At 38.2% G+C, this 15232-nt stretch overlaps 2 protein-coding genes across 2 annotated transcripts in view; both read left to right on the forward strand.

The window, feature by feature from the left end:
- LOC141402652 (elongation factor-like GTPase 1) overlaps positions 1-4860 on the forward strand; it is a 708076-nt gene extending 703216 nt beyond the window's left edge. Inside the window, exon 6 of the mRNA XM_073984347.1 lies at positions 4497-4860. Coding sequence (XP_073840448.1) covers positions 4497-4685 — 189 coding nt within the window. The 3' untranslated portion in view covers positions 4686-4860. The remainder of the gene's footprint in view (positions 1-4496) is intronic.
- An 8053-nt stretch (positions 4861-12913) lies between these two features.
- Positions 12914-14782, forward strand: LOC141403064 (uncharacterized). Its single transcript, XM_073985229.1, has 2 exons — positions 12914-13304; positions 13369-14782. The coding sequence occupies exons 1-2, from the start codon at positions 12982-12984 to the stop codon at positions 14780-14782; spliced, it is 1737 nt and encodes a 578-aa protein (XP_073841330.1). The 5' UTR covers positions 12914-12981.
- Positions 14783-15232: the final 450 nt, after the last annotated feature.

Here is a 15232-nt window from a genome sequence, read left to right on the forward strand (position 1 = left end):
GTCGTCGAATTTGACGATTTATCGTCGTTTTGACGATTTTTAAGGCTAATAAAAATGACGATTTGACGATTTTATGGCCTAAAATGAGGATTTTTACTTAAGATAAAAGTTTATAAAATATATTATGAATATTATGAATACATTTTGATCAAATTTTCTATAGATTCTTTCTGACCGCCGGGAACAAAAATGATCAATTTTTTTTCTAAATAGTCTGAATATATGATAAAAGTCATAAGATATGTATTTTGTTTTTCAAAATAGTCAGGCTTAATCCCATAGTCGTTGTTTTAATATTTTATTAAAACAACTTTAATTTATTAGTGGTAAACATCGCCAATTTTTTCCCACTAATAAATTAAACTTGTTTTAATAAAATATTAAAACAACGACTATGGGATTAAGCCTGACTATTTTGAAAAACAAAATAGAAGTCGTCGTCCCAAACAAAAAACGCCAACCCTCCTAGTCATAAGATATGTTTATCTCTTAATTAAACTGCTAAAAGCCTTAAAGATACTGCACGGTGCTCTTGAACCAACTTTAAATGAAAGGAGCTTACACCTGGGAAGTTTTTGCGGATTCTACAATGTTCATAGATGAGAAAAATAAAAAACAAAAAATCGGCGGAGCGCTTTTTAAATAAATTACAATCAAAGTTCACATTTTTAGAGATTTTTTAGGATTTCGCGATTTTGGTTTGAAACCGCAACCTATCGAAATGGGGTTAGAGAAAATATTGTAGCTGTGAAAATTCTCTACAAGATTGACCTTTATGATCTTTTCGTAGGTTTTACCATTTTTGAGATATAACAGTTGAAATTGCGGCAATGACTGTATCGCCTCCTTTATCTAAAAAATTGCAAATATACATAGCTTAAGTGTATTTTCAAATAAAAATATACTAAAAAGGTTAGTATTTTTCTTAGAAAAAATGTAGGAAAAACTGATTTTTTCGATGGTTGCCCTTTAAATGTTTAATGAGGACCCCTTTTTAACACTAATTTGCTTTCGTTGCATTACTCCCGAATCAGTATTATGCAATTTTTGCTCGTACGAAAATTGTGCACCTTGCAAAAACAGTTTTTTATATCTGCATTTAAGTCTGATTATGCAAAATTTATTCCTGTGACGGAATAAATCGGCGATAAACAACCAAAAATCTTCGTTTCAGAAAATGTTGAAGATTTTTGACAATTTTGCAAATTCTGTTGACGATTTGACGATTTTTATAACGATTTCTGACCAAAAACTGTCGGTAACGCTGGGTGGGATACAGGAGAGATGGGGGTTAAACGGTACGGTGCTTGTACTTCTTGTTCCTGAATTCCACGTGCGACTGCCGTCCACACATATAATTGATTATGCCGGAGGGCAGGTAGTCCGATCGATGTCCTCAAACAGTGTGGAGTGTTTGAGAGTATCAAAGGCTGGTTGAATCGTTGACAATATGTGTGGAGAGAACGTGCAGTGCTGTTGTCGTGCTGTGCTGCTTACAGAACACAGTCTGATGATCGGCAACTGTATAGTAGAGTTATGACTTTTTGACATTTTTTGTCAAAACTGATTTCCTATAGTGAGAATGAATGAGCTTTTGCCTATTAATGACTCAAATAATATTCATTCCAATTTATTATAAAAAAGGTTCTGCACAAACCAATTTGAAAAAAAAAAATATTTTTGAAAAAAATCTATGAAATGAAAAAAAATCTCAACAAATTATTTCCTGTTGCACGAATGAATGGCCTTTTGTCTAAAACTTTAAAAGCTTTTTGTGTGGAAGCTTTTTCATCGAATCACTTTATAATTAAGATATTATGCAATCTTAGGTAAAAACTCATTAAAATATCATACAGGGATACGAGGTTGTAACAAAAGTCATAACCCTACTGGATAGCTATTTCAGACGCTGGGGAGGAAAGATTAAAGCCTCTACGAGTGTCATGACCGACAAACGCGAAATCTCTCTTTACCGCTCGCATTTGTTGGCATCTTTGTCTGTCTACAGTAGAGAGACCACCCTGCCCATTTCCTAGACTTCTGCTGATGGTTTGCTCCAAGAGAAACGGCGGGTTGCTAGGTGACGTCATTTGGGAGACCAGGTAACACGGTGTTTTTATCGAGCGAACTGTGACACATTCCGCTATTTCTAGGAGGACCGTCCTCATTCGCTATTTCTAGGAGGGGCGTGCTCAGCCAGCACCAAAGCCAGACTCAAGCGATAAAGGTCTGTATTGAACAGAGTGGTGCAATAGGAAAGTTAATACCTCACCTCCACTTCTAGTACGATCCTTCCTCAGTACGTTGTAACCATCACAACGCTGTATGCTTCAGTTGTTGTTGAGCTTGGTTTCCTACACCGTCGCGACCATGATATCATTCCGCTATTTCCTCTATCTTACCTAGGTGTCCATTGCAACTAAAATGCAAAAGGGATGCAGTCGTACTTCCTCACATGAACGAGCCCAGAGCAACCCCAGAGATGCACCCACTCCCGGCATCAATTGCATCTCACCGAAGTTTGAGACTGATGAATGCGAATGTGACAAACTGAGCACATCCATATTGGCCCTGGGTTTTATCTGTCCCGGCACGGACCAAAAGAACCCGTATTAGGCATTCCGGGTCTAAGAGTAGTGCTATGCCGGGAATAAAGCGATATCAACATCAGACTTTGTTAAGTAGTAGCGAACAACAGTCCCATAGTAGCGTAGTCGAAAGGGACCTTATAGTCGACGGCGTGGTTAGTTCTTCCGACATACCGCTTTTTCAGTCCTTTTTATACCCTCCACCATAATATGGAGGGTATAATTAAATTTGTCATTCCGTTTGTAACACATAGAAATATTCATCGGAGACCCTATAATATAAATATATATTCTTGATCAGGATAAAATTCTAAGTCGATAATACCATGTCCGTCGGTTCGTCTGTTGAAATCAAGATACAGCTTGCAAATTTTAATATAGAGCCTTGCAATTTGGTATAGAAGTTTCTATTGCTCCTAGGATGCTTGGTATTGCAAATGGGCTATATCGGTCTACGTTTTGACATAACCCCCATAAAACGGTACCACCTTATTTTCGGTATTTTAAAGGTTTTAGCCTCATGCCTTAAATTTGGTACTTAGTCTTCGTAGTATAGCCCTCATAGAGCGGTGCCTCCCTATTTTCGGTATTTCAGAGATTGTGGCCTCAATATTCCACCGAAATAACTTAAATTTGCTATTTGGACTTCATTTGGGGTATTAAACGATCCATATGAAACTTGTCGGTATAGGTCCACGCTATCATATAGCCCCTGAAATTTTATATAGCCCCCATAGAACGGTACCCTCGCCAATTTCGGTATTTTGAAGGTTAGCCACATTGTCTAACCGAAATTGCTGAAATTTAAATTAGGTATTTTGTCTTCTTCATAAGCAAAAGGAAACTAATTGTTCCAATTGGTGTCGGTGGAGAGTATAACAAGTTCGGCCCGGGCGAACTTAACACCGATCTTACTTGTTTACTTTAGTCTGTTCATATTTAGAATTTTCACTCTTCTAACGTATTCTATTCCTATGATATTTGAAAAAAAAAATTGTGTTTTGACCACTACCAAAAAATCCGGCACTTATTCGATATTTTATTGTATTTAAAACGGACATATTGAACGGGCTTCGCAAAAAAAACAACAACAAATTGTACATGTTGTTATATCCTGTCGTTATCCTTGATCTTGAACAAACAATTACACATGGCAAAAACAAACATGGAATATATCACAAGATTTTGAAAATCACGTACGTTAATCCCATGAATGACTCTTTAACAAAGGCAAAGGCATTTGAAGTGGACACTTCAAAAAATTGCCAAATCCTCTGTAAAGCATGAACACCACTTACTGTGATCCCTTCCGAAACAATACAGTGAAAACTGAAAACAATGTAACGAAGATAATAGTACCTACAAAAACAATACACCAAAAATAACATATTATAGATATTTTAGCTTCTACGAACACCGTTTCTCTGTTCAATTCTTTTACACTTAATTCCATTAATATTTCTGTATGTCATTCACTAAATTCCTTTTAACTTTTGACACTCTCAGACAAGACAAAAAAATAGCCTGCTGTTTCTAGCATCCAGGAAAGGCAAAATTCTGAATAAAGGCGCCTTGTTATTGTTGTGTGCGTGTGTTTGTGTGTTTTAGGAAATAGCCATGCAATATCACTTCCATTCTTAATCTAGTCAGTTGATCCGTTTTGGCAATACACTCATTTGTTATGGCACTTGAGATTAAATGGTCACCCACCAACCAGCCACATGGCAATGACCTTAGATTGGATGGGTGCAAGAGAATTGTAAAGACAACGATCGTGGAAGAGAACCAAGCTATTCTCCATTATTTGACTTAAGTTAAATTACCACATTGAAATACAAAAAATGTGTATATCCTACTAAGGCAAATATAAGTTACTAAAATCTGATTTTCTTTTTCTTTTCTTTGTAGATAATCGATATCGATCCATTCTGGGTTCCCACCACCGAGGAGGAATTTACTCATTACGGCGAAAAAGCGGATTCTGCAAATCGTGCCAAGCTTTACATGGACAGTGTAAGACGCCGTAAAGGTCTCTATGTTGATGAAAAGGTTGTCGAACACGCTGAGAAACAACGAACCTTAAGCAAGAAAAAGTAATGGATATGCCTACAAAGGACAATGCATGCGGTCTAGTTTTGCGAGAGCAATTTTTACTTCCCCATAAAATTTAAATGTTTCATCAAGTTTTGTGCTTATTAACAACAATTTGTCAATGGATGTAATAATATTGTAATTGAAAGCTATTCAGAACAAAGTGCTGCTGTTAAAATAACACTTTTGTATTTATTTTTTTAATAAAGCAAATTAAAAAAATCTTATTATACCCTACACCACTATGTGGGGAGGGTATTATAAATTGGTTTTGCCCAAAAAGTTTGTAACGCATCGAAATAATGGTCGTAGACCCATACTTATATATACCAAAATTAATGTCTCGACGAGCTGAGTCGATCTGGCTATGTGTATCCGTCCGTCCGTCTGTCTGTCCATCTAAACCTTGTAATCACGCTACAGGTCGCAATTTCGATCGGATCGTCACGAAATTTTAGATATTGATGGGGGTCCCGGAGGGGAAGAAGCCTATTGATTTTGGTGATGGTCGGATAATATTTAGGGGTCAGAAAGGGCAAAAAACTTAGGTGGATAAAAAGACAACGTTTTTTCCAAAGCGAATATATCAGCTTCTATATGGGGTATACCAAAAGCAAAACCTGACAATGAAAGTAGAAAATATAACCTTTCTAATGATGTAAAGTTGGTGCTCGTATGTGTTCAAACAACGAAGATATCACAATACTAAATAAAACCCCAATTTTCATTTTTGCGATTTTAACTATATTGACGAATAGCACAGCTTTGGTTGGAAACTTTCCAAAAGCAAAGCCTGACTATGAAAGTAGAAGATCCCGTCTTTACAATGATGTAAACTAGGTCGGCGTAGGTAACCAAATAACGGAGATATCGCAATAGTCGGTAATACATCCCATTTATCCATTTTTTTGGAAATCACGCTACAGGTCCCAATTTTGATCGAATCGAAATCTTGAGGGTTGATTGGCTTCTCACAGAGGAAGAAGCCTATAGATTTTGGTGATGGTTGGATAATATTTATTTAGACTTAATTGGAGAAAAGTCAACATTTTATTTCAAAGCCAATATCTCTGTTTCTTTAAGAGGTATATCAAAAGCAAAACCTGGCAAGGAAAGTAGAAAATATCCCCTTTACAAAGATGTAAAGTAGGTTGTCGTAGGTGGTCAAATATCAGAGATATGGCAATAGTCGATTGTAATCACGCTACAGGTCGCAATTTTGATCGGATCGTCACGATGTTTTTGGAATTTTATGCGGGTCCCACAAAGGAAGAAGCCTTTTTATTTTGGTGATGGTCGGATAATATTCAGGAGTCGGAATAAGCGAAAAGCTTATGTGGAGAAAAGTCAACGTTTTTTTTCTTATGCGAATATTTCCGCTTGTAGTAGGAGTATTCCAAAAGGAAAGCCCGCCAATGGAAGAAGAAAAGATGTCCTTTATACTGACGCAAAGTATGTTGGCGTAAGAGGGCAAACAACAGATATATCGCAAAATATATTATAAAATATAATATATCCAATTTTTCCATTTTTTGTAATCACGCTACAGGTTGGAATTTTGATCGGATAGTCACGAATTTTTGGGGGTTGATGGGGCCCCACAGAGGAAGACGCCTATTGATTTTGGTGATGGTTGGATAATATTTATTTAGACTTAATTGGAGAAAAGTCAACATTTTATTTCAAAGCCAATATCTCTGTTTCTTTAAGAGGTATATCAAAAGCAAAACCTGGCAAGGAAAGTAGAAAATATCACCTTTACAACGATGTAAAGTAGGGTGTCGTAGGTGGTCAAATAGCAGAGATATGACAATAGTCTATAATGCATCCCATTGGCCGATTTTTTTGTAATCACGCTACAGGTCGCAATTTTGATCGGATCGTCACGAAATTCTGGGGATTAATGGAGGTCCCAAAGAGAAAAAAGCCTATTGATTTTGATGATGGTCGGATAATGTTCAGGGGTCGGAATGGACAAAAAACTTATTTGGAGAAAAGTCAACATTTTATTTCAAAGCCAATATCTCTGTTTAAGAGGTATATCAAAAGCAAAACCTGGCAAGGAAAGTAGAAAATATCACCTTTACAACGATGTTGTTGTTGTAGCAGCTTCCACAACTACATGTACATCTTTATTTTATTGATTCGGCTCTGCCTCCAGCTCCAAGTCCAGAAAGGACGCCACCTGAATAGGATTAGTCCAAAGAGAGAGAGAGAGGAGTTAAGTCAGTCGGGTTGGCTGGGCAGTTAAACAGGTGCTGCGTAGAATGCGGACCGGTGCCACATGCCGGGCAGATATTCCGCGTGCCATCAATCCTGGCCCAGTAAGAATTGAGGCGGCTGCACCAACCAGATCTAAATTGTGCCAACACGACTCTCGTTTGTCTTGGCAGCTGTTGTTCTTCCGCTGCCACGGGTGGTGGATGATCTTCGAGGACGATATTCACACTGTAGGCTGCCAGAGCCTCTGCAACTGCATCAGTATGAATGTCTCTTAAACCTGCCTGGTATGCACGTTGATCTAGAGGTTCTCTTTTATATCTTTGGACCTCTCTCTCTAGATCTATATGATCCTCCCTAACTCGCCTGGGGGGTTCAGGCATATCCACCAGATGGTGATTTGGGTGGTCTTGCCTAAAGCATCCAAGCAAGTACTGCATCGTCAACATCCTGTTGTGACGACGCACAGGAAGGATCTTTGTCTCCTCATGTAAATGGTCCACTGCAGACATGAGGTGACACCCTGTAGCTGTTCTCAGGGCAGCATTCTGACAGATTTGTGGTTTATCCCATTGCGTATCACTTACGTTAGCAAACCACGCTGGCGCCGCATAGCTTACCACAAACCGACCTATCGCGTTGTATGTGCTTAACAAGGTTTCTTTATCTGCACCCCAAGTGCTGCCGGCTAGGGACTTGAGGACCTTGTTCCTGTTTCTCAGCTTATCGCAGATAACTGTAGTATGCTGGGACGACTTATACATGCTATCGAATGTGACCCCTAGGACCTTGGGGTAGGTTCTGGTCGGAATAATTGCACCGTCGACCTGCACATTCCAGCAACATGTTCGATGCCAAAGATGCCATTCAATCATGGGTGCAAGTGAGCTGGCATGTCATCTTTTTAGCATCTTCATCGATGAATTTTATATGAGCGTGGACCCCAAAAGATGCTATTAATTTTTGGATCCAAAGCATGTCATTTACACCAATGCTTTAACATGTAATTTTCACCAATGCTGTGGCATGTCATTTTCACCAACCCTTTGCAATGACATTATCATTATGACGAGAGTTTTAACAACGTTGGTTGTGATTTCGAGTCTCCGACAGCATCAAGAGCCTCTGACAATTATTCTTACATATATTTAGAAAAAATTGTATAAACAAAAACACAAAATTCATCTCTATTGGATAGATGAAATGTGTTCAAATGCTGCTGAAAATATCGGATATTTCACGACTTCCTTTGCATTGGTTCAAATGCTAATGAAAAGATCGGATCTATCACGACTTCGTGTGAACCAATGCAAAATATGCCATGAAATAACGTCATCGCATGGAACCCCTTCCTTCAAATTTTGCTGGGGGGTGGCTGTTGACTTAGTGGTAGATATTTTCTTATTCCTCGAGTGGAAAAACTCTACAAGATCAATGAGATAGGCATTTAGCCTGTCACAAACGTTACCGATATTGGGACCTGACGCCATGAGTGTACAATCATCCGCGTATGTAATTAACTCAATGCCGTCGGGAGGGCGTGGAATTGCAGAGAGGTAGAGTTTAAACAGTTCCGGAGATATCACCCCTCCTTGGGGAACTCCCTGCTTCACTCTACGGGGTTTGGATTTCCTGTCTCTGAATTCCACGCATGACTGGCGACCACACAAATAGTTGATGACCCAGCGTTTCAGACAATGCCGGAGGGTAGTATTCTCGATATCCTTGAACAGCCTAGCATGGCTGACCGTATCAAATGCTTTGGTCAGATCCAATGCTACCATTACTGTTCAGTGACATGGTTTGTCCTGGTTGAGTCCCCGTCCAATATATGAGGAAATGGCGTGCGGTGCTGTTGTGGTACTATGCTGCTTCCGGAACCCGTGTTGATGATCTGCAACTAGATAACACGTTCTGATGCTGGGGAGGAGTAATGCCTCGAGTATCTTTGCTACTGGTGATAGAAGCGAAATCGGCCTGTACAACTCACCTTTACTGGCATCTTTGCCAGGTTTCAGCAGCGGGACCATCCTGCCCATCTTCCAGGCATCGGGAACAATTAGGGTGGCTAGCGATAAGTTGAGGACCTTACTTAAATGCTCGACTCCTGGGTCATCCAGCTGTTTTAGCATCACCATAGAAATTCCGTCAGGTCCAAGCGCTTTGGATGACTTTGCGCCTCGGATAACATCTGCAACATCATCCATCGTAAATTGTGGCGGTTCTTCTTCGGCTGGAAGAGATCGCAAACGACACAAAACACTTCTCTTCGCCCGGTCGCTATCGGGGTGCTCGATAAATTGTCGGCAGAAATAGCCAGCGCACCTCTTCGGATCTGTCACAGCCACGCCGTTAAACGTGACAGATGTCCGATCGTCTCTCCTACCAGGGTTCGATAGCGCCTTAACCGTTGTCCACAATTTATTACAGCCGGCTCCGCTTGTGTTCACTGACTAATCTATTGACTTCCATTGTCAGTTCCCTGACTCTGGGGTCGTTAGGGTTCGTGCGGCGAAGCTCATCACGCTAATTAGCTAATCCCGTCGCCTCTGCTGGGAAATTGGGTCTTATTTCAGGTATTCGACCAGCAGGGATAAAGCGAGCGGCTGCAGCAGTGATGATGTCTCGGAACTTCCTCTCTGCTACCCGAACATCAGAGGGACTTGGCAGTTCTCTGAATCGTTGATTAGTGAACTCTCTGAAACCTTGCCAATCCGCTTTTCCATGATTAATGAAAGTGCGGCGTTCAGAGGTTATGAAGTCTGGTGATTAAGTCTTGTTTACAACGATGTAAAGTAGGTTGTCGTAGGTGGTAAAATAGCAGAGATATGGCAATAGTCGATAATGCATCCCATTTTGCGATTTTTTTGTAATCACGCTACAGGTCGCAATTTTGATCGGATCGTCACGAAATGTTGGGGGTTAATGGGGGTCCCACAGAGGAAGAAGCCTACTGATTTTAATGATCGTCGGATAATATTCAGGTGTCGGAATGGGCAAAAACCTATTTGGAGAATGGTCAACGTTTTATTTCAAAGCCAATATCTCTGTTTCTTTAAGAAGTGTATCAAAAGCAAAACCTGGCAAGGAAAGTAGAAAATATCACCTTTACAATGATGTAAAGTAGGTTGTCGTAGCTGCTCAAACAACAGAGATATCGCAATAGTCGGTACTGCATTTTCCGATATTTTTGTAATCACGCTACAGGTCGCAATTTTGATCGGATCGTCACGAAGTTTTTGGAATTTTATGCGGGTACCACAGAGGAAGAAGCCTATTTATTTTGGTGATGGTCGGATAATATTCAGGAGTCGGAATAAGCGAAAAGCTTATGTGGAGAAAAGTCAACGTTTTTTTCTTATGCGAATATTTCCGCTTCTAGTAGGAGTATTCCAAAAGGAAAGCCCGCCAATGGAAGAAGAAAAGATGTCCTTTATATTGACGCAGTAGAGGGGTAATGGGGCTTCCAGATCAGTAATTTGATACCTTTTTACCTCCTGTCTGTGTGTGTGTGTGTGTGTGTGAGAGAGAGAGTGTGTGTGTGTGTGTGTGAGAGAGAGAGAGAAGGAGAGAGAGAGTGTGTGTGTGTGTGTGTGTGAGAGAGAGAGTATTTGGAGAGCGAGGGTTAAATTTAACTGCACAGTGGGTAAAAACAACAAAAAAATTACAAGAAATATGATAGGCTAAGCCACCTATATGAACGGATGAGGGGGAGAGAGCCCGAGAATTTGAGAGAGACCCACATTTTTTCGATAATATAATCAAGAATACATACATACATATGTAAGCGTTTAAATATAAGCGAGGCAAAATATGAAACAATGTTGCATATTTTACCTCTTGTATGTGTGAAGCAAAATATGAAACAAAGTTGCAAATTTTACCTCCTGTATGTGTGAAGCAAAATATGAAACAAAGTTGCAAATTTTACCTCTTGTATGTGTGAAGCAAAATATGAAACAAAGTTGCAAATTTTACCTCCTGTATGTGTGAAGCAAAATATGAAACAATGTTGCATATTTTACCTCTTGTATGTGTGAAGCAAAATATGAAACAATGTTGCATATTTTACCTCCTGTATATGTGCTACAGAGAGCGAGACCGAGATTTGAGGAGAGAACCACATTTACCCTGTATATGTGTGGGAGGGAGCCAGACCGAGAAGTTGAGAGAGAACCACATTTGATCGCTAATGTAAACAAAATACATTTCAATATATGTCTGTCCGTAAGCATGCCGAAACATGATCGTAATCAAAGTGGATTTTTTCCGTCCGTCCGCCAGTCTCTCTGTGAGCATGTTCAATCATGTTCATAACTTAACATATGTATACCCAATTAATTTCACAATATTGTGAAATTATTGATGGTGGTCAGTTGACAAATTTCGTATAAAAAGCAAATAATCTTAAATAAGATTCAATGTATACCCAATTAATTTCACAAGTTTGTGAAATTATTGATGATGGTCAGGTTCGTTCGTCTTTTGAATTTCATAACGCTATGAGTTGAGATGAATGTCAGAGTTTCTCATATTGCAACAAAAACCCAAGAATAAACATTAAGTGACCATGAAATGATTCGTACAAATTCTCTCCTTTGTTATATTCCATGTTAGCGTACTGGTGATCGATACATTGACCAAAAATTTGATTTTTTGTCACCGAGCATTTAGGCAATTTGTTTACATTTAGACAAATGTAAACAAATCTGCAGTATTCATTGCTACAAGAATATTTCTTTGTTCGTAGGAATTCTTGCCCTTTGTGGGTATTACACAGTTTGAGTCTGCAATGCATGTGTTTATGTTGACCATTATGTGGAGGGGGATAGGGGGTGTGAGGTGGAGGGGTATGGTTGAGGGCGGATTTTGATTCTGGAATACAATCAATACTTTGATTCATCCAAATAATTATATATTGATGGGATTTGTTGAGAACGTCATCAGTACTTAACAAGTCACGGATTATTCAACATCGCATTCCAAAATTCTAATTTCTTTTAAAAAAATGGCTCCCCATATTTGTAATTATTGTGGAAATTCTTTCAATGTTAAACGCGAGTTTTTAAAACACGTAAAAATGCATTGTAAAAATTGTGGTCAACTGTTTAGTAATTGTTATCAACTAAAATTTCACCAACTGACAAAACATGCCCAATCAAGTGAAACAAATATACAATTAATTAATCAACATCAAGCTTTAAGTGTTATCCAACAACAACAACCAACTGAATCATTTATTCAAAGCTCAGAACTTCAACAACATCAACAAGTTTGTACTGGTACCCAACAACAACCAACTATTGCATCTAATCAAATCTCACAAATTCAACAACAACAAGCTTTAACTCTTTCTCAACAACAACAAACTGTAACATCTAATCAGAAACCAAATCAACAAGAACAACCAACTGTATCGCAGATGAATGCACCTAAAATAGACAAAATTAATCGGGCCGATAAGCTATGTGAAGAGTGCAACGTTACAGTGAAGAATATGATATCTCATATTCGAAGTGAGAATCATCGCAGTGTTGTTAGAAAAAATTTGGAAAAAAATATAAAAATTATAAAAAGTGCATTCAATCAGAACATTACTTGTTATGAAATTGAAAACACTAAAGACATAATATTACCCCGTGATTTTCTAAGAGACGCTAAAGACTCAATAATAAAATGTTTAAAATTTGAGTTGATTGAAAAAAATTGTATCAAAGTCAATATGGAGCTGCAGGGACAATATGTGAAGCCCACCGCTGTAAAAGAGAATCAGTCAAAATCTACTGAGTCGATAGAAACAGAACAAGTGTTTAATCACATATCAAAGACTGTAATCCTGTCCCTAGGTGATGATCTAGATGAAATCTTTACCAACCAAGAGAATGAACTTGTCGACAAATCAGACGAGTTTCAAGAAAGAGGTTCTGGATGGGCCTTGGAAAAACTTTTAAAAATTGACATCAATATTAACAAAGTCAATTTAACTCGTGGGTCACAATACATCCAAACGCCAGCATCATTGAGAACAAAAGGCGCATGCATAAACATAAAAAACAATGATGAATATTGCTTTAAATGGTGTATGGTAGCGGCACTAAGTTTCCCGAGAACAATGAATGTCAATAGACCATCTACATATAAAGTCGATGTCAAGCAGGATGTCATCCGTCTCGATTCAGGAATATCATTAAACTTTATGGGTTTAAGTTTTCCATTGGCTCTAAAGGATGTAAAACAATTTGAAAAAGCCAACCCCGAAATCAGCATAAATGTTTACGGATATGAGCGATATTCCATTGAAGGTCCATACTACCTTACAAAAGAGGAAAAGAGACATCATGTTAACCTGATTTTACTCAACGATGGGGATAAATTCCATTACATATGGATTAAGAACATGTCACGGTAATATATCAACATTTAATAATGCTAAATAAATTATATACTAATAATTGTGTATTTATTTCAGCCTTTTGAGATCACAGCTAACAAATCATAAAGAGACAGCATATATTTGCAACGGCTGCGTTCAACATTTTCATAAGGAGAAGGACCTCGATATTCACAAAAAGCAATGTGGAGGTGTAGTTTGCAGCATGCCCAAGACAAAGAAGGACGCGATACTCAAATTTGGAAACTACAAAAAGATGCTGATGGTGGGCATTAGTATATATGCTGATGCTGAGAGCGTATTGAAACATAAGGAGCAGGAACCCAATAACATCGGAAAAACAGAGCAAGTAAAAGAGCACGTACCATGTGCTTTTAGTTATAATATAAAATGTAGTTTTGACTCTAGTTTAGATAAGTTCTTTACTTATACTGGCCCTGACGCGCCAAAGGTTTTCTTAGAAAATTTAATTAATGATTGCAAGTTTTATTATAATAACTATTTGTCAAAAGTTAAACCCATGATTACATTAACACCCGAAGAAGAATCACAATTTAAAACAAGTGTCAGATGCCACATATGCGATGAACCGTTAGGTGGTGATAGAGTTCGTGATCATTGCCACCTAACTGGTAAATATCGCGGGCCTGCACATAATCGTTGTAATCTGCAGTATCAAATACCTAAATTCATACCAATTTTTTTCCATAACTTCTCATCTTATGACTGTCACCTTTTTATTAAAGAATTATCTAATTTTGGTGGAGATATAAAAGTAATTCCTCAAAATAAGGAACTTTATATATCCATGTCTTATTTCATTAATATGAAAGATGATGAGTCGAATAACACTACTAGCTCCAATAGTAGTGTTGTTGTAGGAGAAGAGGATGAAGAAGAATGGAGTGATGAGGGAGAGGATTCAGAGGAAGAAGATGTAGGGGAGGAAAGACAATGTGAAAAAGACAAGAAGAAAAAGAAGAGACAAAACAGACTTGAACTACGTTTCCTGGACAGTTTTAGATTCATGCCTACAAGTTTAGACAAATTGGCAAATAATCTGCCTAAAGACGATTTTCATGCGGTGAAATCATATTTCCCTAAGGAGAAAGATTTTACGCTCTTGACAAGGAAAGGTGTTTTTCCTTATGATTATCTTTCATCATTTGAAAAACTAAAAGATACCCAACTACCACCCATAGAAGAATTTTACAATAAAATGACAGATTCTGAATGTTCAGTAGAGGACTACAACCATGCAAAACAAGTTTGGTCACATTTTCGTTGTCAGACTTTGCAAGATTATATGGAGTTGTACCTGAAAACAGATGTCCTCTTACTAACAGACGTCTTTGAAAATTTTCGAGATGTCTGTATGAATATTCACAAATTAGATCCTTGTCAATATTTCACAGCTCCATCTCTATCTTGGGATGCAATGCTTCTCTGCACCAAGGTTGAGCTTGAGCTTTTTACAGTATCCAGATGGTGACGTAAATACAAGCTCATTCAATTTTTGTGTTCCCTTGAATCGTCTACTGGGCTTTGCAGAGGACTTTAATAAAGTAATTTGCAACAGTAAACATGACCTGATTCTCTTGAGAAGCGCCAACGATAAAAATGTATGTTATTCAACTACTGAAAACGAAGAAATTCAACTCACCATTACAAACATTGTTTGGAAAGTACAACACATTCATTTGTCAGACTATAGAAAAATTAGTTTCCTGAAAACAATCAAGGATGGAAAAACTTTACCGATAGCTTTCCGCAGCTGGGATTGCTACTTTAATCCAACTTTTGCTGGTGGAAGACAACACAGCTGGAGTGTTAAATTGTCTGCCAATCATGAAAGACCTCGATACGTTGCTTTGATATTTGAAAGAGACAACAAGCTACAACACTGTGAACTTCAAAATATTAAAGTTCACTTGAACTCTGA

This window comes from Musca autumnalis, unplaced genomic scaffold (genome assembly GCF_047663935.1).
Source record: "Musca autumnalis isolate F117 unplaced genomic scaffold, ASM4766393v1 scaffold_4, whole genome shotgun sequence".
In the NCBI taxonomy this organism is placed as follows: domain Eukaryota; kingdom Metazoa; phylum Arthropoda; class Insecta; order Diptera; family Muscidae; genus Musca; species Musca autumnalis.